The sequence below is a fragment of the Rattus norvegicus genome, chromosome 18, assembly GCF_021556685.1.
Source record: "Rattus norvegicus strain SHRSP/BbbUtx chromosome 18, alternate assembly SHRSP_T2T, whole genome shotgun sequence".
NCBI classification, from domain to species: domain Eukaryota; kingdom Metazoa; phylum Chordata; class Mammalia; order Rodentia; family Muridae; genus Rattus; species Rattus norvegicus.
This window is the reverse complement of record NC_141551.1, coordinates 6,810,557-6,829,827: the sequence shown is the minus strand read 5'-3', so window position 1 is coordinate 6,829,827 and position 19,271 is coordinate 6,810,557. Positions and strand designations below refer to the sequence as shown.

The following is a 19,271-nucleotide window of genomic DNA, read 5'->3' as shown; positions in this document are numbered from 1 at the left end:
CATCAAGGCTGCTTTCTTTTTTTTTTCAGTTTATTTTTTTTCTTTTTTTCGGGGCTGGGGATCGAACCCAGGGCCTTTCGCTTGCTAGGCAAGTGCTCTACCACTGAGCTAAATCCCCAACCCTTTTTTTCAGCTTAAATGCTGTTGTATATTTTTTTGTTTTTGTTTTTGTTTTTTCATCTTTATTAATTTGGGTATTTCTTATTTACATTTCGATTGTTATTCCCTTTCCCGGTTTCCAGGCCAACATCCCCCAACCCCTCCCCCCTCCCCTTCTATATGGGTATTCCCCTCCCCATCCTCCCCCCATTACTGCCATCCCCCCAACAATCACGTTCACTGGGGGTTCAGTCTTGGCAGGACCAAGGGCTTCCCCTTCCACTGGTGCTTTTACTAGGCTATTCATTGCTACCTATAAGGTTGGAGCCCAGGGTCAGTCCATGTATAGTCTTTGGGTAGTGGCTTAGTCCCTGGAAGCTCTGGTTGCTTGGCATTGTTGTTCATATGGGGTCTTGAGCCCCTTCAAGCTCTAGAGTCAAAAAAATTAAATTATTATGTGAGGACTTCTGGAAATAGTGTGGAGACAAGAAAGGTAGATTCAGAAAATGGCTCTAATGAGTTGTTGTTAATTAAAGATTTATTTTTATTGCTGTGTACATATCTGTATGTGTACCCATGACACAAGAATGTGCAGGTCCATCAGATCCCCTGGAGCTGCAGTTACTGGTGAATCTAAGCTACCCAACTTGAATGCTGGGAGCTAAACTCATGTCCTCTTGAAGAGCAGCAAACATTTAAAATGACTGGGCCTCTCTCTAGCATATCTCATGTGTTTGAAATGATACTAATAATAAAATATATGTTTGGAATGACATGAAGAAAATCATTAGCAATCAAATGTACAGGTAAGACACATGGTGCTTATGAATACCCACAACCTGTGATTATGGCAGTCACTGGATCTCAGGGTTGCACTAATTTGTCAGAAAAATCCCATGAGGACCAGTACGCTAATACCCATACAGACAGAAACAACTTAGGCCTGAAATTGGGCTTAGGTGACAGACATGTCCAACATTTTGATACCAGAACATAACATTGTCATCTACAAAGTTCACATTACATAACTGTTCAATCAAGTAAATAAAAAATAAAACAAAATCTCATAATGTTTTAAGTAGCCTATGACTTGTATTGGGCTGCACTCATAAGTCTCCTTGACTGCATGTGACATATGGCCATACAGTGGACATGCTCGGTGTCAATTGTCTAGGTCATGTCATAATTAGCATTAAATAAAAATAAGAAAGGTAGGTGACATTATGATTGCTTATGAACATGTGGAGTTACAACGCTAGGTTTTATGCAGAAAGACCTCATTTAAACTTTGTAGCAATAGAACAGTGAGGGAAGGATCCAAGGTTAATGAGATGAGGTAGTCTGACCAAGATCTCAGGCGTGGTAAGTAGCAACACTAGAATGTGTCACGCCATTGATCTCTACAGGTCAAGTCTCAGCTTGTTCTGTGTTGCTCTGCTCAGTTTATCAGAAGAGAATAACCCAGCTCCTGCTCAGTCCAGGCAGGTTTCATTCTGGAACAGTTTCCTCCCCTTTACTCTACCTTGGCTTCTGTGGTTGTCTCTCTAGCTCAGTTGCGACACTCACTAGAACCCCAATTTTAGCCCCAAGACTGAAGCAGTCCTTGATACCAGTTTGGGCCAGTGTTTATGACGACTTTTTGAAGAAGATCATGGAGAGCATATGCTTGTTCCAGTAGTTCCTGTTGTGCATTAAATTACTTTTATAATTAAGATTGTTTAATCATGTGAATCTCTTCAAAGAAAAAAATGTGTTAACTAAAAAGAGATTAAAAACTAGAAAGAAAGAGAAAAGGTAGGTGTTTGGATAATCTGTTGCCCATGGCAATTTTTCTCCACAGAGCACACAGAGAGACACTTGGGAATGTAGTCAAAACCGAAGCAGAAAACTTTCACACTCACTCAACACAACAGTGTCCTGGGCTTTTCATCTTTCAGAAAAGCATCTGATGTTTTAAAAACCTCTCTGAAACTGTTGATATAACCATTTTATTATGTAGGTACTCATTTGAGAAGGTTGGGGTATTGAAATTCAGTGCTAAACGTGCTGTGTCTACAGTCTTTCCAGTGCAAATGCATCTCATCACTAGTGATACTCTTGTGCACTAGATGTGGGACTCAGGCCACAGGTCTCGTCAGTCTGCTTCCTTCATTTCCTTCCTCTGTCTTTCCAAATATATATCTGTTGTCTGCCATTTGCTCCTAAAGGTATGAAGGGAAACTGAAATGTTTTAGCTTGTTAAATTTTACTAAAATGATAGCAGTATCCTTTGGAATGTCTGTATCAGAACATATCAACAAACCTCAGTTCACTCACTCATGTAACCAAGAGAATCAAGGTTCCCGTCTTTGGATTCTTGGTCTTCTTAATAAAAAGAAATTAAGAACCAACTCAGAAGGAGGCTTAAGGCCAACTGAATTCAATTTTGAGAAAAACAGTGAGGCAGGCAAGGTGGGACTACCTGGAGCTGTCAGGAGGAAGAAGATCAGAAGGGAATGAGAGGAAGCCATAAGCTCTGAGATCAGCACAGAGGTCAGAAAGCAGTCACATGCCAAACAAGTAGCTGTGTGATGAGGGCAGGGAGATAAGAAGAAGGAAAAGGAAAAGCCATGCTCTCAGCAGAGCAGAGAGTCAGCAGCTCTGCAGGTGACCAAACTGAGGGCAGATAGGTGGGAAACGTGGGTTTATTATTTCATCAAGGGGATAATTATTCCTCCTCTCATCAGAGTGACTTTAAGTGACTCAGCATTCATGGGAGTGTTCTCCTGGCCAGGGGATTGATTGACAAGCCCATCTGAAAACCCCCTTAAGAGAGGCAGCAGATGCCCCTGAGAGTTAGAGAACTCTCCTTTCACTGGGGAGAGAAAGTAACCACAATTGTCATTATATTATACACAAAGAAAAACAAATTTCCTTTGAGTTTTAGTTTGCAAAGTAGCACTTATTAAAGAAAACAAATGTCTGAAGAGGACAGAAAATATATACAAATAGTGAAAATTCAGAGTGCCAGGAAGTAGCCAATGAAAGCGACCTAGTCTTTATTAGCCTTAATGTGGAAAAAAAAGTTATTAACCACAGAGGTGTAATGTTATATTCTGTGGTCAGTCATCAAACAAAAATGGGAAAAACAAGACACCCTAGTATTTCATCACTGCTGTGCCTGGCTCAGAGTCTATTAAAAGAGAATATTTTCATCATAGAATTACTGGATAATTCAATTAGGCCAATGTTCTGTGGATGTAGAATAATGCAATTTACTATTTTGAATGATTAGCCAATCAGATTTCTCCCATTTTCCAAAGCAATGGATTAACCAAAATGTGACCATAAACAAAATAGATTTTATTAGGCATAATCTACTTTGTAAACAAATGAAATTAATTATTTGCCTGACCTAGAGCTTTGAAAATGAAAGACCAAAATTGAACACATGCTTCCAATTTTGATTCTGTTACTAAGATGACATTTAATGTAAAAGTTACAATTTAACTTCCCCTCAAGTATTCCATACTTGAGACTAAATGACTCCTCCAAATATGTTCATCAGCAGATGGGAGCCACTTATGGCCTCATAAACTTCCAAAGCAAGTGAAATTATCCAGCAAAATAGAAAGAGATTACAATAAAGCCTCATCTGGTTATCTTGGGGATGATTAACGCCTTGTGTATTGCTGTAATGATGCAATGAATATTGACAGATAATCACCCTCCTCCACACCAGGGAAACGCTGGAGACGAGCACCAGCAATGTCTGCTTTCCATCAATCAATAAGCAATTTCTGCACACACCCTGTGTTTAGGGTTGTGTTATGAAGGATGTGAGAGGAAGTGCCAACACCCAGTCTGTTCCAAGGAGCTAAAATTGCGACAAGTGTCACAGAATAACAGAGCTCATGTCATCTGATGTTACTCACTTCCTTGTGTAGGTAGTAGAGATAATATAGGAGGTTAGAGACACTGAAAATGGATAAAAAGCGGTCAGTGGTCGAGGAAGGATCTTGGAGGTTGGGGAGCTTTAAACACCAAGATTATCCAGCTCCAAGGGTGGACCACAGAAGCAAGCACTGGGTGTTTTCGAATCTGGAAAGAATCTTGGAGAATCTTGGGACGGTTAGTGTGGAACTTTACTCCACACTGTGTCTTATAGTTCCCTCTTTTGTCCTAAGCAGCCAGCCTGTCCCTAGGGTACTCTGATTTCCTCCTCTTTCCATTCTTGCAACCGCAAGTCTGTTTTACCCTTGGCCAGCTATTGGGGCGGGTGTCATAAAATGTAAATCATCTTATGATTCCCTGTGGCTTATGTTACAACTCGATTGTTAAACACATCATCTTGGCCTGGAGAGCTGCTGAATACATGTGAGGGTTGGAGTTCAAATCCCCAGAGCCTATGTGACCCAGTAGCTATGGTAGCCACCAGGAGCCGTAGCACCTGGTAGGTTTTGACACAGGATTGTGCAGGGCTAGCTAGGGTAGCCAAGCCACAAACTCTGAGTTCAGTTGAGTGGCACTGCGTCACTAACTGAAGTGGAGAATGATGGGGGATGACGATTGATGCCTGAGACCTCCAAATGTACATGTGCACATGTGTGTGCCACAAACATCGAACATACGTTCAGCATATGAGCACACACACATGAAGAGCCCACACTCTGGTATTCCTACAGAGAGTGGTCCTTCCCTTCTCTTTCATTTTGTTGTGTTTCAGTGGGCCATCCCAGCTCCAAGCACATAGGCCTGCTCAGACCCTCTCCCCTGTCCAAATTCACTCAATACAAGGCATGCATGTCTGCTGCCTGCCATACCTGAAATGTCATGCTGCCATGTCTCATGTTTCTTTTTAGCTTAACTGCATCTGAAAATAGCTCCTCCCTGGGCATCTATTCAGCAAGGCCTCACCTTTGATACACTTGAATACATCGCTCTGATTTAGTGTCTGCATCCACTTAGCATCACCTAAAGGTTCTTCTTCATTTACTCTCATTGCCTTTCCTGTCTTCATCCACATAAACATCTGAGACACAGAGAATAGGGGTCTTTTCAGACTTTTCACCCCTGTAGTCTCGTACCAGAAAGCAGTGCAAACCTCAGGTGTTCAGCGAATACTTCTTGAATAAATGTACTGATTAATTAATTCTGTCAATTGTGACAATGGTCTACATAGAGCTAAGTAAAATATTGATAGTAGGTGGGGTGAGGAGTTTTAGGAAGAAGCAGATAGAGATTGAACTCTGAATACAGGCAGGAGTTAGTAGAGTATGATATGAACCGGATTGAAGATTGCTATGGAAAAATGATTATTATTATTTTAACAAAATCTCAAACATTCAAGTTTATCAATAAAAACTTGGGAACCAAAATCTGCCAGCTCAGAGAGGTAGAGAAAGCACTCAGCTTCCTCCCCAACAGACATTCCAAAAGGAAGCTCTTCTCCACATCGTCTCAAACTCCTCAAACTGAATGTCTCCCTTCTACTTCCTGTTTGCTCTCTGCCTTCCTGACTTCCTCTTACTTTCTCGGTTTTTTTTCCTATGTTCCTTCCTGTCAATTGGTTGCATGCTTTGACTTTTGACCTATGGTTAATTCTATTTAATCCTGTCTACAATAAACAGAAACCTCTTAGATTAAAGGTGTGTGCTAGGGTTGAGCCCTATCACAACTAGAAACGGGTTTTCTCAGTAATAACACAATCTCGGGATTCGCAGTGTGATCAAATACCCTGCAAAGGTTACTTTGACAAAATATATACAACCTTTGACTAAAACTACTTCAAAAATATAAACTGCAGAGCAAGCACTTACACTTGTTCCATTTTTTTTTTGTACAGCCCATGAGATAAGCATCACTTCCACACATTAAAATGGAAGGTGGATTTAACCAGTCTAATTTAATCATCAATACTCTAGTGAGAAGGATGTGGGGGAGAGTGCTGACTCAGTCAATGAAGCAGGGTGGGGAAAGTTCTTCAGACCTTCTGCACTCTCTCCCTTACACTGCACCAGCTCCTGGGCTTCAGGTGCTGTGAATGTAGGTCTCCCAACCAGCCTTGGCTCACACCATGTTGCTGCTAATTGGTCTATGCACCTGCGCATTCTCTAAGGTTGTCCTCCTTGACCTGAGGTAATGCAGATTTGACAGCTGGAAATGAAGGAGGTGTTGGAGAGATAGGTGTCTGGATAAAGTGGATAAGAGAACGAAACCAGTGACCTTGGAGGCAGACACCTTCTGAGTGGGGGAGCAGAAGCAAGCACTCTTCAGTAAGGAAGAGGGGAAGCCTAGGGAAAGGAAGTAATGTGGACCCGGAGCTGGAAATTTTGTAAGAGCAGAAGATGGGAAAAGACAGGCACCGCATAACAACCATGAAATGGTTGCCTGCGGTGGATGCCTGCACTAGGTCGGAAAAAGAAAGAACTCATTAAAGTTAGATGCAGATGGAGGAAGACTAGAGGGAGACCTAGTCCTCACTACTGGACTATTTTCTACCGACAAATCCAGGGAGCAGAGAAATGATTGTCTTCAGTTGTGTACCCTCCAATGATCTACCTGGCCTCAATGGATGCTTCCAATCCAGTGCTCACACAGATGGCCCTGGTTAAACTAAATGGGTAGCAGGAAATATGAAAAGTCAGGAACTTGAGAAAAACTGATTGGCAGGACTAGGGTTTCTAATATGGGTGGAAGATAACACAGGAGTAATAAAATATGTGCATCTAATAGCAAAATTAATCAATTAGAATTAAAATTAAAGCAATAGATTCTCAGAGAAATAACCAAAACACTTAACATTAAAAAAAAAAAATCTCCTGGGTTCGATCCCCAGCCCCGAAAAAAAGAAAAAAAAAATCTACCTCCTATCTCTCTGGCCGTTCACAAAGATAGAAACAAAACTTGATTAAAAATGAGTCCCATGCTGGGCACCGAGAAGACAGTGTTAGTGATAAGAGTAGGAACTTAGATTATTCACCTGGACATCAGGTAGCCTCCTACCCTTGCAGAAGATAGAAGTTTTCCTCAATATGCCAATTGTCATGGAAACGGCATCATAAAGCTAGTGTCTCTGTGATCACAAAGTCATGTACACAGGTTCTCTAGTCCCCAGAGTTTATCCCTTCCTCTTGCCAAGTGCAGTTCAACTGCACAACCACCAAACACGAGCACGGTCTCCCCGCAGATCTGTAGCTGTTTAACTGTGAAGTTACAAACTGCATGGTTTTAGAAAGTCCACCCATGGATGGAGTGAAGACCACCTCACCCTATCAACACCCTACCTGGATATTTCTACAGTAACATAGGAGCAGAAGAAGCATCAGAGACACATGAAGTCAGAGGCTTTGATGTGCGGCTAGAGCAAAAGCTGAGCAAATGATGAGAACCTCGGCGATCTCTAGGACCAAGAGCTTCACACTTGCCACGCCAACGCATTTGAGATTATGAGAGTATTTATTTCTTGTTGGTATCCAATGATTATATCACTTTTCTGGGAAGATACACATAAATACCTGTTCACCCCAGATATAGGAAGCAATATAGAACAAAGAAAGCCTTGCTTCCAACCCCAGCTTGATGAAGCATGAGTTTAAGGGCGTTACAGAAAGGATGTGAGCGAATCGGGCATCTGCATCACAAAAAAGCCCAGTCCAGCAGCGGCGCTGAAGAAGTTCCCTGACAGGCTGCTGCAGCAGAGTCTTCTATCCCACAGCAGTTGGTTACTGCTTCTGTAGTCAGACTGTGAGGGAAACTTAGGAGTCCAGAGAGTTTGATGAGTTTTATGAGTCTCCTAAACCTCCCTCTTATTTCCTGGAGGGAATGCTATAATCCAGTGCAAACTCTTAAGGGGCATCGACACAAGTAATTGTAGAAGAGAGATGGCCAAAAGCTCGACAATGCGACAGACTTGACCATACTAACTGGAACTTGACTTGGACACCCTTCAAGGTAGCTCAGCAAATAGTAAGGAAGATGTGGGGGGTCACTGAGGGGGAAATGTCTTTGCTACATAGTGAGAACTCATTATTAGAAGCCAGACAAGGCTGTATTTCAATCTCAGCTCTCATAGTCACCACTGACGGATTTCAATGAACAAAGGGCCCTAAACATCAGCCAGAGCTGAAGTATGGAATAGACACTATTGTTAGTGCAGTCCTGGGCACATCATATCTGCACCCTAGATCTGTCGACTCCCATGCCGAACATCCTCTATCCCATATCCTCTTCTGATAGTCATCACTAAGGAACATCGTGTTAAATGAAACAGGGATTCCCAGCAGAAAGAGGGGTGCCAAAAACTATAGAGTAGCACTGGGCATGTTCAGGAGCAAGCATAGACTGGACCCTGAAGTTTCTATATGTGGTTCACACATGATGGGCAAGCCACAAGTGTTTTCCCCTTGTCCTGGCCAGTTGAGCCAATAGTTAGTGTTGCTCAAATCCTTACACGTCCATCCCAATACAGTACTGGCTTCAGAACAGTTAGTTACCACTGGCCCATCATCCTGGTGTGTCCTCAGAAAACTCCTGAGTGGAAACTGAGACCTCCTTCCCCCTGCCATGAACGATTTGTTTTCCTTATGTGAGGAGTAGATGGAGTGGATATAGTATGATATTCCTTCTGAGCGTGGGCTGCTGATATGTGTTTGCCCCTAGCAAATAGCACAAGTGTAGAGAGAGGTCTTGGTGAAGACACAGTGTCTGCAGGGATTTTCAAGAATTATTTCTCTTGCTTTATGATAAATGTGTCTCTAGCATTGACTTAGAATCAGTGTCTTGATATGAGGGATGATTGTGATTGATGTCAGCGGCAGCCCCTGCTGGTGGCCAGCTGCCTTGACAGCTGTCAGAGCTATTGGCCGTGGGCATTTAACATTGCTCAAGTAGACTTGGAGTAAGTGGAGGTAAAGCTGTAATTCAGAGTCTTGAACTCTGCCTAAAAGGGGGGCAGAAAAAGTTAGCAAGAAATCTCAAGGCTCCCACCCCTCTGCCAGTTGCACTCTGTAATTAGCAGAAGGCAGATACTCCCAGGCCTGGAGAGAGTCGTCTTCTATCAGCTGTGGGGAACAAAACAGAGGACTCTTGCCTTGAAGCCAAAAACCAAGGATTGCTTTTGCAGAGAGAGCAGGCACAAAAAGAGAGACCATGACCACAGCCATAGCTGCTTCCAATAGCCACGTAATAAATGTACACCTAGAATCAAGTGCAATTGTCTCCAGGATATAATCTATCTTGGAGCCCTTAGAAATATTAAAACATATAATTAATTAACTAATCCACTAAAATAAAACTAATAAAATGTATCTGGATGCAGGAATGCGTGTGTGCATCTGTGTGTGTGCATCTGTGTGAGGGGGTGCTTACAAGTACCCATTTGATCACCACTCTTTCAACTTCAGTGCACTCTGGCCCCTAGTCCTTTCTTGCCCCTCTATCCTGCTTTGCCACTTGAATTTTCCCTCACAGAATCCTCAGACTGAAATCCTGAAAAGAAATACAGCATAGTATCAGGACACCCATGGCAGTTTCTAGTACCAGAGACAGCAATTTTCCTGGCTGAGAGACAACCCACAGTAACACACCACAGTGTGTGCTCCCTGCACTCACTGTGGGCTGGGGCGGCTGCCTTGAGGAAAGCTGAGCTGTCACATATGCAGGGATGACACCAGCCAGAGGGACATGTGTGTCACTCACAAGTGCTGACACAGGAGAATCTGATCTGGGGCTAGTAGAGACTTAACCAAATACGATCAATGGAATGTGTCCTTGCAGTGGCCTGCCAGCCTCACACTTGGCCTTGCCTTCCCACAGCTGAAGTGGCACTAGACGGTAGATGATGTGGGGACCACAGCATATGTGGGGCCACACTATTATCTTAATTCCTCTCTCGCTCTCGCTCTCTCTCGCTCTCGCTCTCTCCTCACTCCCTTCATTCCCATAACTGGCCATGCCTACTCTTATTTTCTAGGTATAGCCCACAGGAAAGCTGTACTAATTAATCTAGTTAGTTAGTAGCTCCACTCTCGGGGCAGTGCCTTCCCCTGAGCCCCTTCGTTCGCTCCCAGCAATCTATGGATAACTCTCCTAGGTCAAGTGCTCACCCCTAATTGAATTTCAACCACCTCAGAAGTCATGTTACTCCAAAGCTGAGAAGACAGCATGATGGACCAGAGGAGATCAGAGAAGAAAGACATGGACACAGGACACAAAAGAGTAATATTTTAGCATACCCTCTGACAGTGTGGCCCAGGGGGCTTCTTGCTCAAAGTTGGTGACTTTGAAGAAGTCCAGACTTACTTCTACGGGGAAGGCATTTTTACGTACATCTCTTGTAGATCAGCATAATGTGACTATGGTCTACATGGTGTGAGGTGTTGGTTTTTTCTTCAGCTGTATCTCAGACAGACAGACAGACAAACAGACAGACAGACAGACAGAAAGAAACACACACACACACACACACACACATACAAAACAGACACTTCCAATGGGAGTGTAGCTACAGTGAGTTAGAACTGGAGTTCTTTACTTAGAGTAACAGAAAGTGTCTGGGATTCGAGGCTTCTACCAACAATATCACCTCGATCCTGTGACATCCAAGAATCGTCACATGGCTCCACCCACCTTTAAAAACTAGAAGTTGCTGTGTCAGAGTATTTGCTAACTCATTAACTGCTCAGGCGCTGTCTTCCAGGGTCCTTTCAGTCTTAGTATTCCCATGCACTCTGACCAGCTGTCACCTAGGACCCGCAATTTATCTGTGTCCTAATGCATCTGCTTTGAGTGGCCGGTAAGCAATTGGAGTCACAAGGTCTCTCCTCCAAGAGTCCTTCCTGTGTTGTGAGTGAATTTGGAACACATATCGTGTGTTTCCTCGGGGAGTTCCTCATAGGATTCAAGTCCCTGCTCCCACTCAGCCAACTTGTGTGATGACTCACCCTGTACCCTCTGCCCACCCTTCCCTATTTCATATGCTCACTCCTGCCAGAGTCTTTGGAATCTTCTTGCCCACAATCCTTGATCCAGGTTGTGCTTTAGGGGAAACAGAAATGAAAACTCTGTTCTAAAACCTTCCAGCTACAGGTAGAAGAAAGACTTGGTCAGGCAGACTAGTCTTCAAACTGGGATGATCAACTCAACCCTAATATCTCCAACCCTGCAATAGCTTTCTTCCCTTGTGCGTCTTCAGGCTTCAACCAATGGGAATTCCCCCAACTCTCTCCTAGTGAGCTGACCCTTGCTCTGTTCCTCTTTACCCCTCTGATATATCCCAGCCAGTTTCAGTGTTATCTGACGGACTCATCTGCCTGGCCTGTGATAACCTTTTTTAAATCTATTTATTTTGATGTATGTGTGTGTATGTGTGTGTGTGTGTGTGTGTGTATGTGTGTGTGTGTGTGTGTGTGTGTGTGTTCCTTTGTGCCCATATATAGGTCATAATACAACTTCCTAGAGTGAATCCTTTGTTTCCACTCTAGATCCAAATCATGTCTGAGCCTTCTTACCAGCCCAGGAATCAATCAACTCCTATATCCCCCCCTCCCTCCCTCCCTCCCTCCCTCTCTCTCTCTCTCTCTCACACACACACACACACACACACACACACACACACACACACACACACACATACAAAAAATAGAACCTTACACTTAGGCATCAGAACTCAGGGCTTTGGGCTCATTGCTCCACACCAGTGCCCTGAAAATAAGAACAAGAATTCTGCCTTGCAGGTACACTAATTTTTTAACATATTTTTATTGGATATTTTTATTTACATTTCAAATATTATTCCATTTCCCAGTTTCCTGGACACTCTTTAGAACAAGACTCTGAAGCTAGGCTACCATTCATTACTGCTGACATCCATTCTTAATGCTAGGAAAGGAGACATTGTGTACTTGGTACCAATTTTTAAAAACCAATCACTATGAGGCCATTTTCCGAATGGATTACTTATTTAAATTATCAATAAAGCTCTCAGGCCAAACAGACTAAATTTACAGTCCCCAACTGCATTTGGTATATATAGCCTAGTAGCTAAAATAAGGAGGACAGAATATGTGGAATACCGTTTACTTTATCAAGTTGTACTGTGGTGATCGGCTGCACTGCATGGGTAGGAAGGAGATCATAGAACTGTGTCTGTGTGTAAAGGCAATATCTTTACAGAGCAACTGTTCCAGCCTGATAATCTGTAAACTTAAAATCACCTTTCTTATGAAATGCATCATTTTTCCTATAATAGTTTGAAAGACAAAAGAATGAGGACTGCTTAAAGCGATTTAAACCTGTTGGGAGAAGCATATCTGCTTACATAGGCTAAGGTCACTCCAGTCTTTTACGTTCATGGAGTCTGGTTAAACCAAAGAGCAGTCCTCCTCCCAGTATAAAGTAACCAATGGTGTTCGCACTGTGTAGTAGGACCACTCCTCATATTTGAAACTCACTCTACTTCAAGACAGGGGTGGGTTGGGGGATTCAATCCCAAATAAATAATAGTAGCAAATAACATTGCAATTTGCATCCTTGCTTCTAGAGCTCATCATACACTAGTTTGATGGATCAGCTTGAAGAGCCTTCCTAGGGAAACAACAGTGCAAACGTGTTTAAACCACTTAAATTTTTGAAGCTTGGAGAGGGCTGAAGTTCACTGGTCTCTTTGTTCTCCTCCAGAAACTGTTTACGACTCTTCCCCATGACCTATCCCAGTGCTTCTTATCCTTCCTTCCCATACGTGCCTCCAATGACTTCCACCATTCTCTTTCCTCCTTCCTCTCCTCACTGAAATATATATTGCAATGCAGTTCTCACCTGCTATGCAGGTGAGAGAGAAGGGAAAGGAAGGAGAAAATAGCAGAGAAAAAATAATATTTACGTTGAAAATGCTTGTCACCTTGAAGTTGCTCAATAAGTAAATACTCATTGACTAAATCAATAAAAGCATGCAATATGTACACAGAACAGACTTTATGTTAAGCAATCTCTGCCTTTGTTTCCTGTAATCCAACTACCCAACAAGCTAGATGCCAGCCAGCCGTGTTGTACACACAAGGAAACTGAGGTTTAAAATACAAAATAGGTTAACCATAGGCAACACAACACACATGACTTCTGCCTGACTCTGAGATCGCCATATCTGATGTTTCTATCTCTTTTAACAGCCTTCTGTCTGATGCTTTCTATACACTAGTTCCTTGAATGAATATTAAACAAGGAAGAGATAGCTTGATTTGTGGTAGACTGAAAACAAGCCACACGCCGGAAACCCTGTTAAGGTACAGCTCCAGAAATCTCTGTTTTCATTCGAGCAAGTTAGTTAAACTCTCAGTATCAGGTCCTACATCTATCAAGTGTGTAAATACCTGGGTTTCCTCTTCAGATTGACAATGATTAAATCGATTAGCTCCTGTGTCATGCTACGAACCAGCTAAGCAAAATAGCACTTGAGAGAGAAATAAGCCAGAAGACAAGAAACAGAAGTGATTCCTTATGGCACATGAATTCTCCAAGAATCCCTCCCTTGCCTAAAATTAACTGCCTCGCGTTTTATAATTTTTACATGTTATTTCTTTGGTTATGTGTACATGTGAATACACACACAAGGCACACAGGTAAAGATCAAAGGAAAACTTGCAAGAGTTCTTTTGCTCCTCCCAGACTTTCAGGGGTCAAACTCAGGTCATCAGGCTCTGCAGCAGATGCCCTTAAACAATGACCTCTCTGGCCTGCTCAGCTGCCCCTCTCTTACGATCTTCTAGCATTTTGTTCTTCCTCTGTCACAGCATAGGCTGCCATGCATGTAATAATTTTTGGCTTTCATTTCCCTCTCTCCCTCCCGTCCTCTGGATCAAGTCTATTGATTTTAGTAGATGTGAAACCAACATAGAGTCATCACCCGGCTCTTGCTGAGTCAGGAAATCTTTGCTCAGTGGATGGCTTAGGGTAAGATAGGAAAATAATTTTGAATTATGAGGACTCTCTAATCACATGCTTCTAAATTTCCCCTATTGTCTGCTAGAAATTAGTTTATGTTTCTTTTCTTGTGTGATTTTATATTCAACTTCTGAAGCCTTGAAATCAAAACATAAGAAAGAGGAGAAGCTGTGGTATAAAGAAGTGAGGCTTTGGTCTACATCCATCTACAGGGCTGGCTCCCTTGCATCCCACCCAGTCCTATCATTATTTTTATTACCAACTATAAGCATTTAAGTCTTCTTGTTGGTATGAAGAAATGTGACCATACCCATGTCTATAATCAAGATAAGTCACAAAAGATATCATTAAATTAAATGAACTAAATGCTAAGTGATACATGGAAGGGAGGAGGTAGCCATCAGTATTCTCATCACCAAACTTATTTATTGACCATCAAGCCCTTCCCTCAACATAATTGTACAGTATCGAGGACACTCTCAAAATGGCATGTTCATAATGAGCATGAAAGACACCTATTTACCACAAGTGCTAAATGTCAGTTTTATAAGAAACAAATCAGAGCTAGATAGCTCAATGAATAAATTCCAGCTACTGCGGAATCTGAGGAGCTGAGCTCAAATCTCCAGTATGCACATTAAAAAGTGGGCATGGCCGCTCACTTTGTAAGCCCACAGTTCTTGGGGCAGAGACAGTTGGGTTACTGGAGCTTGCTGGCCACCAACCACATACTGTCTTCAGTGAAACCTGTCTCAGAGGAAAAAGGAGGAGAGCAGTAGAGAAAAACATCCAACCATCTCCTCTAGCCTCTGCAAGCATTTGGGTGCACACCAGTATACTCAGATATGTGCGCGCGCGCGCGCACATACACACACACACACACACACACACACACACACACACACACACATTAAAATAAACAAAGAAAACTAGCATTTCTTAGTAAATGAAGCAAATGAACCATCCCTAAAGATAGTCACAGTCATGTCACTTTCTGTGTGCTAGGCACTTTTCTGCAAGTAATCTGTTTATATTAACACAGTTAATACTCTCCACTTGGGACATAGTTATCAAGGTAGAAATGTCCCAGGAAAGGAACCTATCCATGGGCCCAGGCAAGGTGTCATGCTCTGTCTTCTGTAGAACACCTGTCCTTGCCCAAAGATACTGGAAGTCCCAATGTGTCCTCGGTCCTATAGATGCTGCGGGTTGCATGTTATGCATTTTATGATGTTGCATCTCAGTCCCTGAGAGTGGGATGAGAGTTCACACCACAGATACTTCTTATTGCATCTCTGATATAAACTTGAACCACAATAGTACCTGACATGTTTAATACAATAAGAGAGTCCTAGGTCTCTTGAAAGAATTAAGCCAGAAAAGAAAACATGTACTTGCCTGCTAACCCACTTATTTGCAGTCCAACACCCAAGACGCTCCTACCTTTGGCTCTATTCCAGGTGGAGTTCTCCTGCAGTGACTTTTCTAGATCCTCCCCAACTGTCTTTACCATAGGAACAGGAAATCTCTATGCCAGAGGAGAAAAACAGGCTTGTGAGTTGTCCCTTCTACTAACCTATGTGTTTAGTAAAGTTTGCTTTATTTCTTTAAATACATCTGTCTATCTCTTTGGAAGTCTACTTACTTTTATTTTGTGTATGTGTTTGAATTTCTCCATATGTACTACATGAGTGTCTGGTGCCTACAGAGAGCACAAGAAGATAGTTGATCCCTTGAACAAGATTTACAGATTGTTGTGAGCTGCCATATGAACGCTGGGAACCAAACCTGGGTTCTTGGCAAGACCAAGCATGTCTAACCACTTAGGCATCTCCCCAGCCCCAAGATGCTCTCTCTTCACTTGTGAAATGAACATGAAAACTTATGCATTGAGGGGATAGCACAGAGCAGGAACTTAGGCACTCTTGTGCTCCCTATCAGTCCCTCAGGGCCTGCAAACTCAGCTAGCTTGACCAACACCCAGCAGCTCACAGCCAGGTTTCCTCCAGCTCCCTCACAGGCACCTCAACTCAAGAGATCTGGAAATTGGAGGTAACAGGAACTCACACTTGTGGCTTTAGATAATACATATAAATACATATAAATACAATAAAAGTGTTAACTTCTCTTCAGGGCAGCAGCAATCATTCCTTTTAGTTCTTTTACCCCTGTTCATAGGTTTGCCCAACTAAGTCCATTTTTTTGCTTCTTACCTCACTGACTTATCTCTATTAGACTCCAAGTAGATTACCATCATCTTCCTCTACCCTTTGAATCTTAGGGCTAGAGAGATGGTTCAATGGTTGACAGCACTTGATGCCTTCGCATAGGACCCAGATTCAGTTCCCAGCATAAGAAGGTGGTTGTACCAGCAGCTGCCTGCAATCCTAAAGATGGCAAGACAGGAGGCAGAGACAGGTGGACCCCTGGAAGTTCATGGGCCAGGTAGTTTGGTCTACTTGTTAAAATTCTGGGTCACTGAGAGACTGCTTCAAACAAAAGTGGAAGGTTCCTGAGGACCAACACCCAAGGATTTCCTCTGAGCCCCACAAAAGGGCCATGAAAATCACATGCACTCACAGGTATGAACACACACGAGGAAATTAAAAAAAAAGCTCCCACTATCTAACCTGTAAAATGCAGACCATTTGCTAGGTTCAAACTGTCCCAGGACATTTACATGAGCTCAGCCCTTCTCGGGCCATTTCTGTTAGTTCAAGTCCTGTCTACTAGCCCCTCTCACCTGAATCTAGGCCTTGGTGGACTCTAGGTTTCAGCATACACATTCCTCCACACCCCAGCCTCTGATCTGTTGGCTTTCCAGGATTCATCTCTCATCAGAGCTATTGCTTTATTTGCAAAGTTTGCTCCCTGCCCCTAACCTTTTCAGATACATTAAGCGCTATTTTCACTACTAAGCAAATATCTGATGCATCCCTTCATTGTGGCAATTTTCTTAAGCTATTCATTTTCAACCTAATTAAACCTTGGCTTCCTCAAGGGGCCACAGATTTTTATCCATTTCATGGATGGCATTTAGTTCGCACCTGATGTTTGGAATGCTTCCAATGACTCTAATGGAAGGAAAGAAGCACAATTCCCAGAGGAAAGAGTCTCCATTTAGTGACCTCAGACAAAAAAAAAAATAAGGATGAAATTGTCAAATTCAATGTGAAGTTAATTAACCTTCCAGGATTTTTACTAATTCGCTTATTTGAATACTAGTTGTTATTATATGGAGTAACATCTTTTTTGTTGCACTATCCACTGAAGGTATTTATGAGGAAATATAGCCATTGTTTACAGCTAATCTGTGGTTTAAAGAACATTAGGAAAGTCAAATAGTATAAACTGATTGCTAATGCCAGTTTGAAGGCAGTGGAGCCCCTTGCTAGAGGTTGCAGTCTTTTTCCTGAAGAAGCTAAGATTGTTGTATTAATCTAGGAGAGCTTGAACATCCCAGAAAGGTAGGATGGAGGAAATACCAAGAGTAAGGAGGAAAGAAAGTACAAGGAAAGGTCAGTGTCAAGAGAGATGTAAATAGCAGTGAGGAAGTGGCAGGGCGATCTGCAGCTCCACCTGAGGATCAGCACTTCAGACTGTATCTAACAAAGCCAGTCCAAGCCATTGACGAGTGAAAAAGGAAGTATGTGGTGAAGACTGATTTGGTAGCCATTTGCAGCAGGTCTAGCTGGAAAGACAAAACACCCAATGCACAAGCAGTAAGTCACCAGCTACGAAGTAAGTCACATGACTAATTGGTATGTAAAAAAGAGGATATCCATTTTAAAAGACGTAGACATGGTGTGAAATAGTCACTTTACTTTCTGATTGTTAAAATGCTCTCAGATCCTATGAGTGGGAGAGCACACGCAGCAGGACCATTTCAAAAATGGGGAAGAACTTGGGAGGAAGCACGTGGCTTCGTAGGGTTTCCTTTAAAGACAATTCAAAGGAAGAACACACTTAAGATTTCAACCTTTTCTTATTTCTGTTATTGTTAGCATTGTTAGGGAGATAGAGTTGGGAAATCATCTTTATAAGATTCAAATGTAGCATGCCACTAACTTTAATATTGGTATTATATTAATGTATATTATAATTTAATATTTATATCCTTCAGTCCCAGAAAGCTTTAAGTAAAATGGGAAAGAATCAGATCTGCATGGAATGGTGAGGGCCTGATAACAGCTTTTTTAGAATAAATGGCAGTGCCATGAAAGGTTCTGGAGAGGATAAGAAGCCAGACAAGAGACTCAAGAGATGTTTTCGCCATCACTTTACAGCGCGAACTCTTTTTCTATACCTCAGTTCCATAAGAGTAAGAGCAATTGTCTTGGCTGGAGAGAAACTCTGTCAGAGTCAGACATGTAACCCTCAGTGCTTGGGGAGCCTTTTTCTCATGTTGACTCAGTCCCCTGAAAGCTGCTTGGTGAGCGTGGACCTCGGACAAAGGAGAACACGTAAGCAGAGGGCACGGTACCTGTCCCTCTCGCAGACTGATATGTCATCTGATCTGACATTTGAGTTCAGTCTCTTCTTTAAATCATTCAAGTCTACCACACAACATTCTTCCCCAGTAGGAGAGGAAGTCTTCAGACTATATTCTTTATTTTCTGAATTCCCTTTGTTACTGAACCTGTGTGGTTGCCAAATGTCACCACTGCCTGTTGAACTCCAGGAGTGTGATTGATTACAGTTGGGAATTTCACCCACAGACACTCTGCTTTACTGTGTCCACAGCACAGCCTGAGGACCCAGAGCGCTAAAAAGTCCTGCTGAGGCTTCAAAACAACTCTGAGTGACTCTGGACAATCTGATTTGGGATGCAGGCAAAGCTCTGCACCCCGCACCTGCCGTAGCTCGTCCTGCAACTGTCTGGTTTCCCTTGCCTCAAATTTGTTTGAGCACAGATTTTCAGGGCCTTATGAGAATCAGAGATTAATTCTCTGAGTTAACCTATACCTTTAGATGAACAGTATGTTCTTTTCTATAATACCATACAATAAATTGTTTGGAAGTCATCATTAAGTCATCATCATATTTATTAATTTAGTAGTTATCTCTTGACTAAACCACAGACCTCTGTGGTAATATTCTAATGTGTTGGGGTAGGATAGGATGAAAAGAGAAACCATAGAAGTAAGTCAAATCATTTCATATGGTTATTAGTGCTGTGAGGAAAAGCAGTAGAGTTCAGTGAGAGAATCACCTGGTTTAGAAGGGGTGCCTAGGAAAACTGTCATTACAGAGGG

General features: G+C 42.4%; 1 protein-coding gene across 3 annotated transcripts in view; it reads left to right on the top strand.

Moving 5' to 3' along the window:
* Chst9 (carbohydrate sulfotransferase 9) overlaps positions 1–19,271 on the top strand; it is a 283,410-nt gene that overhangs the window by 258,735 nt on the left and 5,404 nt on the right. Inside the window, exon 1 of one of the 3 annotated variants that reach the window (XM_087592585.1) lies at positions 15,481–15,570. Coding sequence (XP_087448711.1) covers positions 15,547–15,570 — 24 coding nt within the window. The 5' untranslated portion in view covers positions 15,481–15,546. 3 annotated transcript variants of the gene reach the window in all.